The sequence below is a fragment of the Schistocerca gregaria genome, chromosome 1 (genome assembly GCF_023897955.1).
Source record: "Schistocerca gregaria isolate iqSchGreg1 chromosome 1, iqSchGreg1.2, whole genome shotgun sequence".
Classification (NCBI taxonomy): domain Eukaryota; kingdom Metazoa; phylum Arthropoda; class Insecta; order Orthoptera; family Acrididae; genus Schistocerca; species Schistocerca gregaria.
This window is the reverse complement of record NC_064920.1, coordinates 350,712,706-350,735,677: the sequence shown is the minus strand read 5'-3', so window position 1 is coordinate 350,735,677 and position 22,972 is coordinate 350,712,706. Positions and strand designations below refer to the sequence as shown.

At 36.6% G+C, this 22,972-nt stretch overlaps 1 protein-coding gene across 2 annotated transcripts in view; it reads right to left on the bottom strand.

The window, feature by feature from the left end:
• LOC126345320 (probable cytosolic iron-sulfur protein assembly protein Ciao1) overlaps nucleotides 1-22,726 on the bottom strand; it is an 83,086-nt gene extending 60,360 nt beyond the window's left edge. Inside the window, exons 1-2 of one of the 2 annotated variants that reach the window (XM_050002092.1) lie at nucleotides 22,557-22,724; nucleotides 6,856-7,356 (exon numbers count right to left, since the gene is read on the bottom strand). In XM_050002092.1, coding sequence (XP_049858049.1) covers nucleotides 6,856-7,275 — 420 coding nt within the window. In that variant the 5' untranslated portion in view covers nucleotides 7,276-7,356; nucleotides 22,557-22,724. Of the gene's footprint in view, nucleotides 1-6,855; nucleotides 7,357-21,259; nucleotides 22,474-22,556 lie in introns of those variants that run through there. The other variant, XM_050002093.1, reaches the window with a different exon arrangement.
• Nucleotides 22,727-22,972: the final 246 nt, after the last annotated feature.

Here is a 22,972-nt window from a genome sequence, read left to right as displayed (position 1 = left end):
GTCGACAACCAGGTCATTAGAGACGGAGCGCAAGCTCAGGTTAGGGAAGGATTGGGAAGGAAATCGGCCATACCCTTTCAAAGGAACCATCCCAGCATTTGCCTGAAACGATTTAGGGAAATCACGGAAAACCTAAATCAGGATGGCTGGAGACAGGATTAAACCGTCGTCCTCCCGAATGCGAGTCCAGTTTGCTACCACTACGCCACCTCGCTCGGTCATGCCATGTCAAAGGAACCATCCTGGAATTTGTGTGAAGTGATTTAGGGAAATCACGAAAAACCTAAATCAGGATGGTCAGATGTGGGATTGAACTGTCGTCCTCCCGAATGTGAGTCCAGTGTGCTAACCACTGCGCCACCTCATTCAGTGGTCCGAACGGGCTCTGTCCACTGAGTATTAGTAGACTGATGCCTACAATGTCCCGAGTCAATCACATTTCCTGCAATTACTAGCTCCACCTTAGCCTGATGATGTCAGGAGTCAAACTGATACCTTCCAGCTGAGGCACCATCTGTTGGCTGACTTCTACTGGCTACAGCATGCCTAGCTGGAGTCTATGATTCACACCTGGGTCTGAATAGCTGCCAAACAGCTGCGTGCATTGTGTGGACATGCTCTACTATTGCAGGCTTGCCACTATAGGCAACTGATGCCACATCCTGTGCTGGCATCCTTGCTTCAACTGTGCATGCTTGAGTGCTTTTCACACCGACTTGTGAGTCACACATCTGCACAAGCCAACATGACTGACTTCTGTGGAGTCTATCATCACAGTGTGTCATCTGCCTGCCTAGAGCCTGACACAGCACTACTCTGAAGGAATGCTGACAACATAAAATTGCCTCTGCCACCACCCGCTGAATGGAGCAACATTGGGTGCTGGCTGTTACATGAGGCCACTTGCTAAACTAGGCACAATTACCTGAGCAGGACCAGCCTGTGCCTCAGGGCACTGACTTCCACCTGGCAACACTATGACTTTCACATGGGGTAAGCAGATGCATGTAATTTCTTTTTTTGTGATTCACCATTAGACATCCATCTCACTCCATGACCCTGCCGCCCTGCTAATCAACACTCAGCATCACCGTGATTTTTAGTGGGGTACCTAGTGTCATCTGCCATCTTCACACTGCACTGCAGAAGAGATACTGAACTAGATCAGGGATAAAAGAAATTTATGGCATAACTCAACTGAAAGAAGTAATTAGTTGGCACGACACATCCTGACAAATCAAGGTACAGGTTATGGAGAGAAATGTCTGTGTCTTGGGGTTTGGGAGGGAGGGGGTTAAGAATTGTTGATGGAGAGCAAGATTTAAGTGCAGTAAGCAGTTTTCCCACTGACAAAGCATTATTATGTGCAAATGCATTGTTGTGATGAAAAATGACTTTATTTTGCAGTCCAGAACTGCTCTGCAGGTTAAATAACACTAGTACAGGAAATATTTATATGACTGACACTGATATGACTCTCCTTGATCAACAGGAGAACTGTACAGTACAGAAAACTTGAAACCACAATTTCAATGAACCAATTGATTGATGTCTCATGTCTGAACATTCACATCATCCACATGCCTGTCCTGAGAACTTCATTGAGTCATTAAATAACGAGTGACTGAGAGGAGCAGATGTGTTTAATGACCAGTTCAATGTAACACAAATGGTGCTCATGATTAAACAGCAAGTGTTCATTGTCGAGTGATATGCATAACACAATTTGTCAAAAAGGTGTGCAGGACTGTTTGCACATGAGTTTAAGACTAGAAATGTTTTTGGAAAGCTCCAGCAAAGTCTGCAACACAAAACTTAGTGCCAAAATGGCACAAAATTGGCTCTTTAGAGAATAAAAGCCTTAACTATCTAAAAAGAGTTTGAACACCAGGAAAAATTGCTGCAGTAAAAAAAGCATGGAACATAGTGTGATGAAATCTCAACATTGTTTTCCAGTGAATATCAGAATTAAGAAATAATTGTGTCAAAACTTTATTAAAAAGGACCTACATGTGTATCCCAACAAATTTACTGTTGTGCACAAGTTAAACTTTCATGTGTTCAGTTCTCTTGGTTTCCAAGTGAAGTGGAATCAGGACTTTTGGTTCCTCAGTTTTTCATTCCTTAGAGGTGGCCCGGATCAGGTGACAAGGTATGTGAACTCACATGACACACACCATAAAGCATCTGAAAGTTCTAATCAGTACTTTGAAGAGACATTGCATTATCTCAAGATTGGTATTTGGTCTACAATGTCAAGTCTCTGCAGAGTAACATTATTCTTTTTCCTAAGTGTTAGTGCTAACTGGTATGTCTAGACACTGTTCAAGCCATAAGTGGATCAACATAAAAAGATGAACAGTGGGGTCCTCCTGTTAGCTGTAGGTATAAACATTTCACTCCTTACAAAATCTAACACATTTTTGGCAACCACTACCTCCATTTCTACTAAGCCACAGATTTAACATGGCTGTAGAATAATGTGTCAGACTGGGGAGATGAGGACTACCATAGTTCAATCCTAAACTGTTAAAACTTGATTCTTCCAGCCAATTTGGAGTTGGTTTCATGAGATTTCCCTTTTTCATCTAATGACATGCTGGTCCTGAGATACACTTTAACCAAACAAACCAAAATATATAACTTTCAAAACACATTTTGGTAATTTTTATTATGCTCCTAAATATTAAATACTAAATGGAATGAAAGTAATGCAATACATCCATTAACACGATTAGATATGAAGTTTTGTAAGCAAACAAAATGTAGATGCCATAACTGCTGCTTTAAAGTTCATTTTCAGTTTTCAACTTTGAGAGTATTAACTTGGCATTTTTAAATGGTAATTTTTGTTGCATTGCAACACTATAATGTCAATCATACTTTTTTTCAGTACCAGATTTTTAATTTTGATTGTCAACCAGACTTGGTATTTGAATGAAAATATTTTTTGTGGATAACTCATTGGATATTCCATATTTACTCATAAGAAAGATGAAAATTCATATAACTTAAACAATAGGGGCTATGGTATTTTTATTAGTAGCACAAAATTATATAATTTGCATGCACTACTGAAATTTGCTTTAAATTAAGGTGTCAAAGTAATCTGTCTTAAAAACATTGAGCGGTTACCTATCAATCATTTGAGATACAATAAGTTCTTTCTGTTTACTGCCAGAGGTAGTTCTTGAAGCATGATAATTCTAAAACTCACTAAATCAGTTATAACAAAAATTATAGAATCTTGCCCTCTCTTGGAAAATTTCTGAGTATGCCCATGAGTTTTTTCAGTTCTGCTGGAAGCCTACTGAAAAGTGCACACTTTTCTGTACAGTGGTTAAGGAAATATTACCCAACTGTATCTTCCACCTATAGTGCTCACAGAATGAATGTTGCAGTTTCTTCTGAAAGAATCATCTGAATGACTCACTACTGTCAACAGCATACCCAACGGTGGGCTGTATGTACAGGAATGCAGAGTTATAACTCAGAGACACTTGAACAATGACGTTTACAAAATGACAATAAATTTTTGCTTTTACAACAGTTCAGTGTGTGCTTTGCATTTTGTTATAGTTAAGCATTAATCTATTTTCTGAAAGTCATGTGCTACTGTTTTTGGCTACCCATTACCTACATCACCTATATTATGCTCCATGTCTTTCATATTAACACTCGTGTTATCTGCAAAGAGAACATCTGCATATTTCATGGCAGATTATTAATAGATATCAAGAAAAGCAATGCACTCAGAATAGAATCCTGTGGCATCCCCTACATTACATTATCCAAGTCCAAGTCAAAGCTCTTCCTTGTGTGTGGACACTCACATAAACTTTCTGTTTCCAAATAGGCTACAAAGTAAACCACTGTTAAGGTTTTTCCCTAATCCCAGTGTGTTCAGAGTCATAATTAAGTACTGTATGATCCACACAATCAAATGCTTCTTTTAAGTCAAAGACAACACCTACAGTCCTCAATCTGTCATCTTGTCCTGCTTGTGCCTCACACACAAAAGAATGAATAGCATTTTCTGTAGACACTTAAGTCAAACAGAGTCCAGCAGCAAATTATGTGTACTTAAATTTGCCACTAATCTCCTACACACCGTTACCTGAAAATCTTCCAAAAACACTTGCAGCAAAAAAATTGATTAATAATTGATCACATCATCTCTTTCATTCATTTTATAAATTTGTTTCACTAATGAGTATCGCAATCTATCAGGAAACTGACTACACCAGTAAGACCCATTTCAAGGTTGTCAGGAAATTGCCTACACCAATAAGATCCATTTCAAAGTTGATTAGGCTCACTAACAGTTACATTCAGACACAAGAAAGGTGTAATATTTTGAGTACCCATATTATGCCCTGATACCTCTTTCATAATTGGCAATATAGTTTTAATTTTGTTCTGACAGCTTTCTAGTCTCATGTTTAATACATTATTTAAACCTTTCTGATGACGTTCCTCAGCACTTTGCAGTATTGTTGGTAGTAAAATTCTGTTACCAAGTGCTGTCTGTCATATTGTGATACAACTCCTCTTTTCTTCTACATGATATTTTAATGCCATTAGTTACCTAAATTAATTGCTTATTAATACTGCATATGCACCCACACTTTTTTGGCAAGAAAATTCTATTAAAGGAAGAGTTAAATGTTTGAAGAAGTGTACTACATTTGTTGTTCAAGTAGTCTGTATTGTAAACTTCTTGCCAAGTTAGCCCTTTGTGATTGGCTTTAAACACCTGCATTGCAGGTGGACTCACATCTCTAAATCTTTCGGTTACCAGTACTTCTTTGGGGTATGACTCTGCCTGGCTTTAAATGTCTACATTACAAGTGGACTCGTACCTCTAAATCTTTCAGTTACTACTTTGGGGTATGACTCAGCCTTTATTCCTATTAAATAGCTTGCACATTATGCTAACAAACAACTTCCATCTGCAGTTACTATGCTCTTTTTCAACTATACTTACAATATGGAATTAATATTTGGGGAAACTCTAGCAGCAGTATTAAAAAAAGAATTTTTGCACTGCAAAGAACGGCCATTGGAACAATTCTGAATAAAAAACAGACTCGTGCAGAACAAGATTACCATTCCCATTCACATACATATACACAACAATAATTTCATTAATCAGAGGGTTATATATTACTTGAAAAAATGCAGATTTTACTTCACATAACAGAGGAAATAAACTCCAGCTGACAAGTATACTGCACAGACTAAGAGCTATTGAAAGAGTGTTTCTGTACTCAAGTGTACAACTAGTAAAGTGTCTTCCTAAGAGTATGCAGAACAGTATCAATGAAAAGACATCCAGAAACCTCATGAACATTATTTAAAGAAAGAAAAATTTTGTAGTGTAGAGACGTATATGAGTAAATAATGGGAAATGTTTTCATTACCTGCATGTGTATTTGTAATCACCTGAGTGTATTGTACACGTCATGTGCTTTTGTATGACTGATCTGTAGTCACTGGATGAAAGAGTATCTGATGATCAGTAAGACCTAACACAGATTTAGAGAAAAACACGTGCAGCATTATCAGCATATTTGTCACTTTACTACTTGTTCTTCTTCTTTTTAAGTGTTAGTCCCACATTCTGACAGGATGCACATGTTTGGCTCTCTGATGCCACATATTTGTCAGTTTGATGCTTAATATTGTAATACCAAGGTTACATATTCTAAGATGTTGGATTAAGTTGACTTGTCCTATATTACAAGTACACATAATGTAATCAAACTGGACCCAATCAAAAAACAATCAATTTCATTCATGAAGTGGGATGACACTTAGATGGTGTCTACCATAACTTCTTGATAGACTAGTGAAATTAACAATTCTTATGGAGACAGAAAAACATGACACTCCAGTGAATATAGTGGATGAGTTGCAGAATTAGGTTAGTAATGAGTTTGACAGGATTCATGATGCATCTGGAATGCTATTAGTGCAAGAGTAAAGTAGTCTACACAACACTAATTGAGATTTTATTGAAATGGGTGGAACACATTTGTCGTATGGATTATTGCAGCTTTTGAATCAGCCAATTTCAGTGTAGTGAAAAATAACATTCATTGAATTAGCAGAGAAATATGAGTGCCAAAATATAGAAATATGGATTTAGTTGGTGACTTTTTTTCTGATTCAATGTGTAACTACTGACTGCACATTTGAAACACATAAAATGTTGACAGGTTTGGTAAGTGAAATTGGATACTGTTAACAAAGAAAAGAAGTAAACAAGTGAAGTCTTCAGTTACATCTTAAAATTGGAAACAACAAAAAACCAAAATCCAGATGTACAATTTTATGTAAATCGGTAGAAGTCGGGAAACAGAGCCACTAATCTTTTGTGTCCACTCACTGCTCCCTTGGCAATCAAACAGCAAACTGCAAAACAGCACCATTGTAGCCATTATTGAAGGAAATGTTTCATACAACTGTCCTGTATTCAGAAAGTTTGTGCTAAAATGAGTGATGAATCAGTTTATGTCCCATTGTGGGTTCCATTTATGACACCTTCCAGAAAAGGGTAGCTTACTACCCACACTAAGAGTATGAAGCACAAAGAACACATACAAAAGCTATGTTGTGTGGGGAAGATGGGGCATTTCTTTCCACATCACTCCTCTGCCTACAGCATTTTGTATTCAGAGTGGAAGTTACCTCCTTTGTGCCCTGCATTCTCTTAGAGAGCTAGAAAAAGTTAACAGATAGTTCTTGTTTACCAACTTACAGTTATGGAATGTTTCTGCACAATGACTGAATATGTTCAAAACTGCCAAGCCACTCATCATATTTTATATACTATATGCTACAATTATTTACCTTCCATGTCCTTTTAGTAACAGATTTCAAGGGCCTAAAAATTGGTGGATGATAAGAAATAATCATCCCCACATTCTTTTCTAATGCTTCTTGCATTACAGCTTCAGTTAAATCATTTGTAAGCAAAATCTTCTCAACTGTTCTTGAAGTATAAGGCTGAATGAGTAGTCCTACATTATCCCACGTCTCAGCCAATGATAATTCAGCAAATGAATTTAACTGTGAAACTACTTCATCCAAGGGCACACCAGCAGTACTGTGTTCATCCATGGTCAATTTTCTTCGAGGAATAATGTCACTATTAACAATGTTGTTACGACTACAAAGATAATGAAACTTCTTGATTCTGAAATTATTGTTAACAATCTTTCTTGCTAGCAACCTCACTGCAGCTCTTATTTGGAAGATGTACAGATGCATCTAATGTACACAGTTTCCGAAGTAATTTAAACTGTAGGCTGCACTTGCATGTGAGAATGAACTTCTTATGTCAGCAACAATCTGTAACAGAAGAAGAACATCTAAAATGTATCCCTGGCAGTAAATCATTATTACAACAGTCAAAAAAGAGGTTATTACTAATGCAAAGGAAATGAGAGGCAGAAGTAACATATCATCATGGTCAAAAATAAAGTGTCATTTATTGCAGGGAAAATGAAATTATATCAACAGAACACAAAAAAATGGTTTTTAAATAGTATTTCATTTTAACTTTCTCTTACAAACTATCATAAAAACTAGTGAAGATTATGAGTCTGAAAACTAGTGTAGGGCTTAATTCATGACAACATTCCTAATTATTGTCCTTCATAAAATAAATATATTCAACTGCCAGTAAAATAGACCTGCCTGGAGGTCGTTTTGAATTTCACTCGGCAAGGGCTTACAAGAAGAGGTATGTCATGGAGAAAACAGTGCAAAGCTGCTCCAATGTTTACAAAGTGAAATACTCAATCTTGAAAACTGAAGGAAACTTGGTATGTTACTGTATAATTTTCTGTCAACATTAACATCATTAGAGACATAGAGCTTACTCGGGTGAACCAGGATGATACAGAATATTTCATTCAGTCTTTTTGAATGACCAGTGCCAAGGTGATACATATTATGAAATTTCAGCAGCAAAAATCTCCTTTGCAGGAATCAACATGAGTTCCGAAAACACATTTGTGTGAAACCCAGTTCACTCTATTCATCCATGAGATCCAGGAAGCAGAAGATACCTGCTCCCTGGTTGATGCCATATTCCATAACTACCAGAACTCATTCGACACAGTTCTGCACTGCCATCCAATGAACCAAATACGAGGGTACAGAATATCAGACCAGAGACCAGCTGTGTGGCAGAACTAAAGAGTTTATAGCAAACAGAACACAACATGTCTTTCTCAACAGAGATAAACCTTCAAATATTGCTCATCAGTCTGGGATCCAAAGCAACTGGGACTGATACAGGAAATAGAGAAGATCCTAAGAAGAGCAGTACGTGTCATTACACATTCATCTATCATGAAAGCATCACAGAGACATTCCACTAATTTCAGTGTCAGGCACTCCAAGAGAGCAGTTCTGCATCATGGTGTAGTTTACTGTTAAAGTTCTGAGAGGGTATGTACCCAGAAGAGATAACCAATATATTACTTCCTCCAACATATGTCTTGCGACAAGACTATGAAAGTAAAATTAGAGATGTTTGAGCTCACACAGAGGCTTTCCAGCAGGTTTTTTTTTTTTTTTTTCTTTTTTTTTTTTTTTTTTTTTTTTTTTTTTTTTTTTTTTTTTGAGTAGTTCATGGCCAGAATACTAAAATGGGGAACTGATAGTAGTACATAAAGCACCCTCCACCAAAGACCATAAGATGGCTTGTGCAGCATGGATCCAGAAGCAGATGGTGATTTAGTGACCCAATCTAACTCACAATGGTCTGACTGGAATCTGACGTGCATTCTTTTTAAATGAGAGTCGAATCTTTTGGACCCATCACTCAGCACTGTTTTGATACAATGGATTTCTTATTTGTACCAACTCTTACATTTGGAGAAAACAAAATTGAGAGTAGCAAGTGTAATTTATCTTGCATCAAATTTTAGCTATCCTGAAAGTAGAAAGTGCACCTTATACGGGAAAGAAGAAATTGAAAAGGGCATTGGAGCATTAAAATGAAGAATAATCTGAATTAAAATACAATTTCCATCATATAAATGATTACTTTGTTGTCAAAATTTTTAAGTAGTACTCATCGCTTGCTTTCCTCATTAAATAATCAGATCTCATCAACTCTGCATCACATGTCATCACACATCCATTATCAAGAGTTTTTACTATAAGCCCTATTACTTTTATAGGTTTTACTTCCAGCTGTTTGCATGTTACTGTCTTAAATAAGCCTGACTGCTTTGATATGACCCTTCATGAATTCCTCTCCTAGCCAACTACTTCATCTCAAAGTAGCATCCACACCTAACACTCTCAGTTATTTGTTGGATGTATTTCAATCTCTCTTTTCCCCACTGCTTCTCCCCTTCTATAGCTTCCTCTTGTGCCCCAGAAGTTATTCCTTGGTGTCTTAGCAGATTTCTTATCATTCTGTCCCTTCTTGTCAAAGTTTTCCACATGCTCTGTTTCCATAGGCTCCTCTCCTTGCTGATTCTGCAGAGAACCACAACATTTCTTATCATTCCACGTTTTCCACCATTCTTCTGTAGCACCACATCCCAAATGCTTCAGTTCTTTACTTTCCAGTTTTTCGACAGTCCATGATTTACTTCCATACAATGCTATGTTCTAAACGTACATTCACAGAAATTTCTTCCTCTGATTGAGGCCAATGTTTGATACTAGTAGACTTCTTTTGGCCAGGATTCTTTGCTGGGATAGTTTAATTTTTAGGTCCTTGTTGTTTCATCTGTTGTGTGTTTTTTGTCTTCCAAGGCAGAGGAAATCCTTCACTTCATCTATTTTGTACTGTCCAATTTTAACGTTAAGCTTATCACTAACCTCATTTTGGCTACTCCTCATTTCTTTTGTTGTCTTTGGTTTGCCCTCAGTCCAAACCATGTGCTGATTACACTGTTTATTTCATTCAAAACATCCTGCAATTCTTCCTCACTTTCACTGAGAATACCAGTTTCATCAGTGAGACTCTTATCATTGAGACTCTTTCACACAGAATTTTAATCCCAGACTCAAAACTATCTTTTTCTTTTGTCACTGTTTATTCACTGTATAGATTGAATAGTAGAAGCCAAAGACTACAACCCTGTCTTACACCCTTTCTAATCCAAGCACTTTGTTTATGGTCCTCCATGCTTATTGCCCCCTTCTTTGTCCTTGTGCGTATCCTATATCACATATCCTTCTGTAAGGTTTACATCTATTTTCCTCAGAATTTTGAACATTATGTGCCAGTTGACATTGCCAAATGTTTTATATAGGTTGGCAAATCCTTGAAATGTGTCTTGACGTTCCTTAAGTGTAGCTTCCTTTACCGAGTGCAAAGTCAAAACTGTCTCTCTAGTATCTTTACTTTTCCTAAAGCCAAACTGAGCTCACCTAACAACTCTTCAGTTTTGTCTTCCATTCTTCTTTACATTATTCTTGTTAGCAGCGCAGATGGATGAGCTGTTCAGTCGACTGTGTGATAGTTCTCACAGTTATCTGCCCTTGGTATCTTCATGTCTGTGTGGATGTTGTTTTTCCAAGAGGCTGATGATATACCTCCAGACTCATAGATTCTACAAACCAACTTGAGCAGTTATTTGATTGCCAATTCCATCAATAATTTTAGAAATTTGAAATGAATATTACCTGTGCCAAGGACCTTGTTTTTTGAGTCATTCAAAGGTATTTTAAGCTCTAACTCTAGTGGTGAATTGCCTATGTCTTCCATATTGTTCCCATTTATTCTTTTATGTCATCAGACAGTTCCTCTTCCTCATAGAGGTCTCCAACATACTCATTCTGCTTTTCCACACACTCCTCTACATTTAACACTAGAATATATCATGCACTCTTAATGCTCAAGCATTTGCCTTTAATTTCACTGAATGTTGTTTTGAACTTTCTGCATGCTAAATCAGTTCTTTTGACAACCATTTCTTTTCAATTTCAGACAGTAGAAAATCCAGGATGTAATACGACATTATGAAGTAAGTGTGTGTGTGTGTGTGTGTGTGTGTGTGTGTGTGTGTGTGTGTGTGTGTGTGTGATTTTCATAATCTTGTCCTTTTCAGTTTCTTCGTAATTATCCTGCAGCCATTTCACTGTGGCTACCTAATTTCTTTTTTATCTAAAAGACTATTCCTGAACATTATTATATTTTCTTTATTTGTCAATCAATTGAAGTATTTGTTCTGTTAATCAAGTTAACTTCAATATTACCTTCCTTGTACCTATAATAAATTGTCTTTCCAACTTCTGTGGTTGCCCTGTTTACTGGTTGTAGCAGAAAATCATATCCACCACATTACTTGTGGAGAATAGGCTTCTGTTGCTTACAAATGGCACAAAGAGAAAAGTACTGAAACATTTGTATGTGCAAACAGCACAATACAAGTAAACACAAAAGTAAAGTCATCTATGTAAGTACAAGAGATACCGTAATACATACCCAAAATTGTAATTTACTGCATAATAACATAGATAAAATTACAGTACAACACAAGTTGAACACATAACTGACTGCAGACTACCTAATGCTCAGACTGAAATGTTGTTAGAAGATTATCATACAGAAAGACATCAAAACACACCATTGAACCTATTGATGGATCAGTAACACAATGACCGTGTTCAAATCCACAGCAAAAAGTCTTCCAGTCCCTTCTACAAACAAGTGTTCAGGTTTCTGGAAATGTGCTCTTCTGGACCCATGTTTACTAACTTCGTTTCTATGAGTTCTACCACTTCACAAAATAGCTGACATCTTTTTAACATTTTATATAGCTCAGAATAGTATTCATAATAATTTCAGTGTGCTTTTGCAATGGTAACCCCAAGTATTCAAATAATTTACAGAAAGATTGGTTGATAACCAGTCACATATTTAGGCACAGGCAAAATGGAATCAATCTCTAATGACCTCCTTATATCAAAATGTTAAAATTCTAACTTCCTGATTTTCTTTTGTTAATTCGACAAGAGGAAGGGCAATGTATCAGTGTGCATGGAGCACTAACGTATTGGTGTACTAGTTATTGAGGCAGAAGCGGCATATAATGATCTATACGATTTCCAGAAAAAACCAAATGGAAAAACTTGCAGTGTGTAAAATACCATTGCTAGAGATGGAAAAAATTAAATGTATGTCAAATAAACATCAAGAGCACCTCATTTTAATCTGAGGAATTACAGTTGTCATCATATTAACTCTGTGATAACAATAATGAAAAATCCTGGATGAAGCAATACATAAAATAAGTGAAAGACAGTCACTCACCTGTGATGGATTGATGCTTGGATGTATTGTGGTTTGTGTGTGAGTGTGTGTACTTTTTCTAGAAAGAGGGCTACCACCCAAAAGTTAGTGAGAATGCTGTTTTCTGTTAGATGTTTCTGTGTTCCATTCATCGATCCACTGTGAGTGGGTGGTTGCCTTTCCCGTATTTTACGTACAATTTATTCATGGTTATAAGTATCTTCTAACTGCTGGCAATAAACAACTTTTTTAGAATATAAGAGGAGAACTAACAAAACAGTCACTATGCCTCTCAGATGATGATGATGATGATGATGATGATGATGATGATGACTGTGTATAGTTGTTCCCAATTTATTAGCTATAAATATATGAAGTTTCATTGTCTTGTGTATTATGTTTCATATGAGGAGTCCTAAAATGTTATGCATTAAGGATCACTTGGAATCTATACCACAAGGAATATCCTCATGGAGATTTTCCTGATCAATGAGACAATGAAACATGAGACTGACATGGCAGTGACAGGTGCAACAATAAACCAACTTTACATAACTTTGTGTCACAGAATGTTAGAAGGTAGACTGTTTCACAAATCAGCATCATAAAAAATTGTATTGTACAAAATTGACATTTCATTTTTTTTAAATTTCCCATATTTGTAGCTTCTATAACTTTATTGTTTTACTTAAAAAAATTACTATGTATTGGAAACTTCCAACCTTTGCTGAAGAAAGAGGATTGGTGGAGAGTAGTATCTGCCCAGTTGTAGGAGTTTTTTTTACTTTTATGAGTTATGTAAATGATGAAAACCCAAGAGAGGATAGTCAAAACCTCCCTAAACCCTGCTCTTCTCAAATATAACTAAGTGCAATAGTTATACTGTAACTCCAGCTGCCAATGAATAAAAATTATGCTTCCCATTGCCACATGAATAATAGAAATTCTGGAATCATTGACCATTCCATAGAACATATAGTCTGCAGACGTTGCATTGTGTGGCAATTTTCCTTAAAAATTTAACACTAGGAGCAGAATTTTCAGATCACTGACAAATCCGTGGAATGAAGATGTTTCGCTACTTCTCTGCCAGTGCAATTGCAGATCTTTCTATTAGTCATTTACGAAAGTGTGAAGTGAATGAAGTTATCTGTGAGATCCGTATATTTTCCCAAACACTTTTATTATGGAACATTACTCAATGTATGAACTGAATAAAGTAGATGATACATTGTGGAACAGATATTCCCCATGTACTACAGCACTTACAGAGGTTATGAAAAGGGGAAAAAAAGGCAAACTAAGAAATTCAGACAGTAGTTCTTATCTCTCAGGAACTGATCCGGATATTAGAAATACTGCAATATGTGTTAAATATTGGTTGCAGATTCACTAAGCCACAAAAATTCAGTGTGAGGCTTGTAAAAATTGTTTATTCACTGTTCACATCAGCCTCATTTACTTTTTCTTTTCCAGTTTCTTTTTTTTTTTTTTTAATCCTTTTCTTTCCATGAATTTGTTTGAGCTTTTAGTTCAATAAAATTAATTATCTTCCTTTGTAAACTTATTTATTTGCTACTGCTTTCATACTCAGCTCACTGAAAACATCTGCTCTGCAATAGATAACTTCACAAAACTTTGGTATTCTACTTTTTCACCCCCAAGCAACTACTTTACTTTTCTTGCCCCTAGCCAACCAACAAATAACAGTGTGTTATGTCAAAGTCATTCCTTGGAGCTTTTTAACATCTTTTTCTAGAATATTATCTTTTCATCTGTTCTTTGTAACAATAGGGCTGCACGATCATTAGCATAAGGTCTCAATTATTTTCCCCCATTATGTTCTGATTTGAACAGTAACTGCTTGCTAGCACAAATCTCTTGTTCTCTGGAGATGCCAAGTTGCTCATATAATTCAGTATCTCTGCGTGTCATATACAGAAGATCTGTGTACAGAAGAAATGGCGGATTTCTAAAACAGGAAAACCTTACATTGAGCTACTAGCAGCCACATCAATTACTCAACCATAAAGCCTGGATGAACGCAGTTAAAAACTAAAGTCGTTAAGGTGAATGTGATGCTGATACACTGAATGCAGTGAAAATCTTTTCAATGAAATTTAACCATCATATTGGCATATTGTTGCTAAGGATCTTATCCTACTCACAATAAGTGATTGTTTCATAAGGACAATATTCTACCATAAAATATTATGGGCCTCTGAAATTTTGGGCTTCACTGCTTGTAATATTGATCTTCAACTTAAGTCACCACTAACTAAAAACTTTATTGAGTATGGAAAGTATTAATGTTTGAAAACCTGAGAACACGGTATGAGAATGAGTCAATATTATTTCTCTTTCATTTCCATGACTCATTACTCCACTCATCCTACAGAATCAGACCCATTTCCAGATCACACACTTGTTATACATTTATGCCATATGTCATGGGTGTCAGTACATCTGGAAGCTTATTGCTGAGTCACAGTAGACTCACAATTATCTACAGGCTTCAGGCTACAGAAAAGGCCTCCCAGATTCCTCTTCAATATATTCATGATAGATCAGTGTAATTTTATAGCCAACGAAAGCTTGTAAGAATGACACTGATAATGATGATGATGATGATGAAGTCCCACACGCATTGACAGAGCGTAGGGGAACGATGCGGGAGACCCGCACCACCATACTGGGCCAGGTCCTAGTGGAGATGGTTTGCCATTGCCTTCCTCCGACCGTAATGGAGATGATGATGATGATAATGATGATGAAGATAACACAAGAACACCCAGTCATCTCGAGGCAGGTGAAAATCCCTGACCCCGCTGGGAATCAAACCTGGGACCCTGCGCTAGGGAAGCGAGAATGCTACTGCGAGACCATGAGCTGCCAACATAATGACATCAGAAACATATCTCCAGAAAAAGGACAACCTGTCTCTCAGGAAGCCTTCTGCAATATGGCCACATGTCAGTTATTTAAGTAGTATAAGTATTTAAATTCCGACATAGTGATACATGTAAAAGGATTTTCATGATAATGGTTACATTTTGTCTTTAAACTGTTTTGTAATTTCCTTAATGGCTGCTTTCTTTTTGTTTTTCTATTCAGAGTTCATATATCATTACAGATATGGATTCTTTCAAATTCAATAGTTCTTTATATTAATTTCTTTTCTCCTGACCTAAAAAAGCATCAGACAGTTCATACTTCTTAAATTGCAGTCTGCAACATAATGGGAGACGTAGAGAGCTATAGTATAGTCCTTACTTAATACTGGTTCTAGAAAAATTTTAAGTAGGCTTCTGTCTACCTTCTAGCATCTGCCAGTTCAAGTTTTTAGCATTTCTGTAATGCTCTTCCATGAGTCTAACCTGTCACAATTCATGCCACCCTTCTTTATCTTCCAAACAGCAGTTAACATGGTAGCACCAGTATGTTTACTAACAAAATATGATCATATCAAACAAAATGCAAGACTAGATTAAGGATTTCTTGGTGGGGATGCAGCATATTATCTAGGATGGAGAATCAACACGAGCAGAAGTAACTCCATGCATGCCCCAAAGAAGTGTTTAGGTCTCTTGATTTTTATGTTGTATATTAATGACCTGGCAAACAACATTAATAGTAACTTGCAGCTATCTACAAAGAAGTGTTACCTACACAAATATTCAGATTTCCAAAAATTTCAAAGTGGTGCAAAGTTTGGCAACTTACTTTAGATGTTTGGAAAAACTGTGCAAAATAGTATCCTACAACATCTAAGACACATAATTGGAATCAGTAAACTCATATACATATTTGAGTACCACAGCCTGTAGGGATATGAAATGTAATGAACGTATAGGTTCCCTCGCAGCAGTGGCAAGATAGCGGACTTTGGTTCACTGGGAGTATACTGGAAAAATGCAGTCAGTTTACAAAGAGACTAATTACAAATCACTTACGTCTCGCACCTCAAAATATTGCTCAAATATGGGGAGAGAAAGGCAGCATAAACAGGCGTAACTTCAGTTAAGTCATGGGAAAGTATAATGGAGATGATGAAGAATCTGATCTGGTCGATGTTTGAAGATAAAAATACCAACCATTCGATGAAAGCATTGTTACAAACTTTGAACTGAGAAATATTCTACAACCCTGTATGTGCACTATTGTTTCTGTGGGAACTTCAATGACAAGATAAGATCAATTAAGGCACACACAGAGACATTAAAGCAATTCTTACTATGCTCCATATACGAATAGAATGGATGGAAACCCTAATATGACAAGTATAATGCTTTTCTAATTGAATTTAAATGTCTATTCTAATCGGCCTTTCCTAAAAGGACTGCCAAATTCAAACATGAAACCTATTCTAATAAAAATTCGTTAACTTTGGGTATCAAAACCTCTTGCAGAAGGACGAGGAATCTGTATGCCTCACTCAAATCCAAATATAGTCTAAAAGGAAAAACATTACTACTAAGTCCTTAAAAAAGTTCTAAGAAAGGCAAAGAGTATTTCTATAAAATCAGAAATTGATGTCTAATAATAAAATTAAAACTATAATAAAAAGGGAAACAGGTAAAATACTTGCTATAGAAAATACCATAGAAATTAAAACAAATAGGAAAATGTTGAAATAATTAGACACATTTTTAACCACCACTTTTTGGCATCAGCTGCTCAAACTGGAAAAACATGTTCTTTTAATGAAGCCATGTTACCCCTTCAAAAAGGTATTAGTTATAAAACCAAGCACATCAAAATGTCTCTTGATACAGTATATGAAATTGAGAATATAGCCTAATTAGAGAGATCAAGAGCAAGAATTCTGCTGGCATTGATGGTATCTCTTCAATATTACTGAAGGAACTTTATAAACCAATAAGTAAAATACTACGCAATATATTCAATGAATCCACCCAGCACAGAATTGTTCCTGCGAGATTAAAGTATGTTATTGTCAAACAGCCCTTTTAAAAAGGTGATAAAACTGACATTACCAACTATCGACTTATCTCCTTTTTAACAGCCGTATCTAAGGCTACTCTCCACTAACAAGTAGCCATTTTGGATTTCATCAGAGTTTATCAACAGAACAAGCTATTTTCTACTTCACTCATCAAATTTTAGTCTTTAAATAATAGATTATCTCATCTTCTATGACCTTTCTAAGGTATTTGATAGTGTTAAGTATGAAATTCTCTTAACAAAGGCTGAATATTATAGTATATGTGGATCAGTTGGTTAATGGATTAAATCCTCCCTAACTTGAAGGAAGCAGATGGTCATGTTGAATGACTCTGAGGAGTACTCTGTGTCATCTAGCTCGGGCTCTATAGTCTGTGGTGTTCCTCGGTGCTCTGTACTTCGCCACCTTCTCTTCCTCATCTTTATCTATGACCTCCCCTTGTGTACTAGCCTTAAAACTCATTTAATTATTTTCTCTGATGACACCTCCATCCTCATCAACAAAATTCCCAACCACAATCTTGAGGAATCAGCCAATATTGTCTTTAATGAAGTACTTAATTGGTTTCAAAATAAGGGTTATCACTAAATGATAACGAGATTCAGTTTGTTCACTTTCAAGTAAGTAAAGAAGTGGAGAATCAATTAAGTGTCAAACGTAATGGCAGTGACTTACTACCAGTTGAGTCATCCAAGTTCCTAAATGCACACATTGATAGCAATCTAAAATGGTCTGAACATATTTTACAACTTCTCAAAAAACTCAGCTCAGCAACATTCGCTGTTCGTATGATTTCCACTGTCTGTGACCAAAACACCACAAAAACTGCTTATTTTAGTTACTTCCATGCACTATAGTTGTATGGCATACTTTTCTGGAGTAATCAGCCACTTTTCAAAAAAATATTCTTTGCCCAAAAGAGTGCTATTAGGATAATGAGCAAAGTCCAGCCTAACCATTCTTTTACAAAGTTTATAGAAAATTAGCGATACTGACAACTGCATGGCACTATACCTACTCCATCTTATGTTTCATTGGTAAAAATGAGCAACTATATAAAACTAATGGTTCATACCATACTCACAATTCCAGAAGGAAGATAGACCTCCATTATGAATTAAAAACCCTTAGTATTTTACAAAAAGTAGACCATTACATGAGCTGCAAGATGTTCAATCCCTCCCACCATCACTGAAATCACTTGTCCACAAGCTTCCCAAATTTAAACAACAGCTCAAACACTACCTAATACACAATTCCTTTTATTTCGTTGAAGAACATTTCAAATGTTAACTCTAATTGATTTTTTCTTTTAATTAAATCTGATGTTCTCTTACACATTATGATAGTTGGTACCATTGCTAACTTTACTATGTTTCTTTTCCTACTTTTTTTTTTGTACCTATTAAGATCTGCATTTATTTTAACTTTTTAAAGTGTAATTTTGTCAATACCTATTAATGTGTGTTTCATTTCATACCTATCCCCCTCTTGAAAGATGGTTTTTTGTGTGTAATAATCTGACATCCTACAGCCAAGTGAATCTCCCACTGTATTGGTTTTATAGGATCTCAATAAATAAATAACATGTGGTACTGTTGTCTTTCAGGTCAGTATCTGAAAGCTGATTGGCATGGAAATTTATTAGTGTGTTTGTTTCACATGGCAAGGTTAGGAAATTCAGGCCCTCTCTCATATCAGACTGACTTCCTCAGTGAGTAAATATGACAATTTGAGTGGTAAACGAATAATATAAAAAACAATAATAATAATAATAATGAAGATTATATGTATAGTAATGAATATATATAATTTAAGAACTGTCAGTTTTATCAACATCGAGAAATTTCCTTCTATGTTCTTCTCAAATGTGAGTAATATCTGGTATGGAAAGCCTGTACTGTGATATGAAGAAATGGGGCTTTGGTGTTCATGACACATTGTGTGAATGTGGACAAGAGTAGACACAAGCCATATATTTTTCCACCTTCTGTGCCCAACAACCACTACTGATGATGATATCGTTCATACCACTATGAATGCCTGGGACGTTGCGATTTTATGGCCGGTTGTGATATTGTATTTTCCCAGTATACTTGCTCTGTTTCCTGGCTTGTCTGACAGCCTGTGTATTTGTATGTTTCTGACTTGAGAATAAATAAATGTACTTCATAAACAGTAATGGGCATAATACTCTTTTTCCTAGTGCACACCTCAAAGTAACTTCTACAGCTGTCAATAAATCTTTATCCAAAACTTTGTACTTCATCCTTCGTAGCAAAAATTGCTTAATCCAGTAATAAATTTAGTTTGATGCCTCATGTCATAGTACTTTTATTAGTAAGTATTGGTGTGGTGCTGGGCCAAATGCTTTTCAGAAGACAACGAAAATTGCATCCACCTAACTGCTTTGATATACGACTCTCAGAATTCATGTTAGATGACATGGATGGAAGAGGTCATCCTGCAAGAGGTACTTCATTATACGGGAACTCATAACATCTCTTAAGATTCTACTAGAGATGTATATCAATAAGAATGTAGTTTTGTGTGCAGACAGGAGGGATCTGTGCCTACTTCCAAACATTGGGCACAGTATCCTGTCCAACAGCTATACATTTTAGTACAGTTAAGAGGGGGCTTAAATCAGTTGCAAGTTAGGATAGTATCTGATTAGGTAAGGATTGAAGCCACGGAGCCTTGCTCCAATTTAGTTATTTCAGCAGCTCTTCAGTGCCACTGAAAATATTTTTTTTTTTAATAGTATGATAATTAATCCGGAATAGTACTCCTGGATCTTCCTTTGCAAAGGAATATTTGAAAATTTTGCTTTTGTCTTTCTACCCTCAAATGTGGTTCCCGTGTCAACATGAGTGTCTGGACAGACCAGTAACTCTTGATGCCACCAGCATCCTTAGCATGTGAATTTCATTGGGTTCTGTTACATGTCTTTTGATAAAATTCTATATGGCAGTCTCTGAAGTTTCATTCACTGTCCTTATGATAACCAAATGCATCTCATTTAGCATCTCTGTGTCTATAGTTCTCAGGACTGTTCTCCAATTACAGTGTTTATTTAAAAGTTTCTTTTCACAGACTATACTACCTCTCATAATGGAGTGTTCTGCTAGATACATCTCTCTTTACGGGTGGCCAACAATTTGTCCAGATTTGAGTTACAGTTCCTCTACATGCTTCTGCCTAGAGCTAAATGCCTCCATGAGATATGACACTACTGTCTCCTTTATCTAGTTTGCTGCACATGTAGGCCTAAATTTGTTTTAGTTGCCCTTTGTTGTTTGGTAATCATTTTTGCTATGAGTCCTGATATGGTCGTTTTCAAAGATGTCAAGCCTATTTATCATCATTAATTATAATTCTGTCATGTGTGAGCTTCTAAACTATTTCTTCCAAGTAATTTCAGAGAAAGTGTCTAGTGTTGTTCCATAGGCTGTCCTACCAGAAACACAAGTTACAAAACTATAATTTTCCCAATTGACCATTGGAATGATTAAGGCTTCCTCTGATGATGACAGTATGACTGGGGAACATATGAACTAGCACGCTGAAGATTCCTTTAAAGTTTATGGTAATGTCTGAAGGTCAGTGGCTGTAGACTGAAGGCCCAGTTACAGGTAGATGCCCACCCTTCATACTGAGTCTTCCCTAAATGCTCTATCATGCAGCTTCATTTTCTATTAAACCCGATTTCTCCGTAACACTATATCTGAAAGAAAGTAACACAACCAATGCTACTTTAAATCCCAACTTTAAGATGTCACTGCTATACTTTGCCTAGAAAAAACCTGTTTATGAAGCTTGCTACACTAACAGGTAAATATGAGTCAAAGCAGACAGGTGGAATCTGACACTTTCACTGACTCTATTTTTGTCATAATGCAACTGCAGGAGGCACACCTTCGAAGACCAATTATAATTACTCTTGTGGTAGCTCATGTCAGTTCATAATAGTAGTATTAATTTTTAAGTAAGTGAAATATTTGGGAAAACCTCATTCCAAATTTATACTCTAAACAAAAAACAAAATCTTTATTATATATACATAAAAAGAAAACAGAGACAATATGTGTACTAGCAGTTACTGTCTTCACAGAAATGATGAATTTATGCATATGCTTCAAACTGTTTTATCTGTCTTTCACTGTGCATTAGCAGCAACGGAATGTCTAGGTCAAGAGTTAACAGAACTGTCCATTTGTTTAATAATCACTGCAGTTCCAAATTTTTATTTCTCCATCATCACTTGCAGATGCTAATAAACCAGGAAACGTAGGATTCCATGAAACACTGTTAACATCTTGTGTGTGGGCTCCATAGCATGTGTGCAATAAAGAGAAAGTCGGGGCATTTCTATCAGAATCAGGAGATTCCTTAAAAATTCTAATATTGTCGTCACCACACGCTGTTACAATGAGGTCTGTCGTCCCACACCAGTCAATATCATAAATTGTACGATTATGATAACCTGACAAAGTGCACACGCATTTCCACACAGCATCCGTTCCTGGTGTCACAATTCCTTCAGAATTACCTGGGAGGTATTCATTCCAAATTTTTACCGTTAGATCAGCACTACATGTTGCAAGTCGTGAGCCCGTGGGATTAAAAGCCAAGCCCCAAACAGTTGACTCATGAGAACTCAAAGTAGCTGCACAAATCCAATCATTGTCATCGGGGTCTTCCCTAAAAATTTTCACAGTGTTATCGTAACTGGCGGAAGCCAATATATCAAGATGTGGATGCCACAACACTTTCTTAACATCTTGTGTATGTGCATTCAAGACAGCTGCACATTCATACTCATCATCTTCTGCAACTTCCCACACCCACACGCTTTTATCTCTGCTGCATGTTGCAAGTAGCTGTCCCGATTTTGACCAGGAAACACTTTTTACTTCGTTTTCATGACCTTCTAACGTTGCATTACATTCAAACTCTCCTGATTTTTTATCCCAAATAGCAACAGTTGCGTCGAAACTTGCTGACGCTAGGTAGTTTCCACAAGGAGACCATGCTACTTGACGGATAGTCCTTTGATGACCGTCAGTTAAAACTGCTTTAGTAATCCATTTTTCGCCTTCTCTACCCCAGATTCGAATTGTTTTATCTTCTCCACAACTTGCCAGAAATGATCCTTGGGGATGCCAGCTAACATTCCATACCCGTCCTTGATGACCAAGTAAAGTTTGCACAGATTCCATTCGTACCATTGTGTCTGTAACGAAATATTTCACACCGCTGTGCTGAATGTGCAATGTTAGATCGTAAAGCAAAAAGGGCACATCTTAAATTTATTACCTTTATTTTCTACGTTTTGTCACTCTTGTATTACCCTCTCCACGTGCGTAACACTCGTCATACAATGTCACACCACAAACTCCACTTGCTGAAGCATGTAAACAAAACCTACTAGTATTTAGTATTTACATCTGCGACCAACGATGTACACATTCGCTTGATAGAAGGTCCGTTTGAGCAGATGCCAGTGGGCTCGTGCGCATGCGCAGAGCTGAATTCGCTTATGAGCAGTGCCTTCTCCCGCTTCTGGCTACTTAAAGCGTGGCTGTTTGCGGTACGAGCAGTAAAAGCAAGTAGCCACATGCTACCTGGAAAAAATTTTCGGTGCGCCCAAACTGCCAGATTCGCGCATGCGCAGAGAAAGCTGAGTTATGGATGGAGAGGGGTTTCTTCTCCACGTAACCCGTGAATATGCT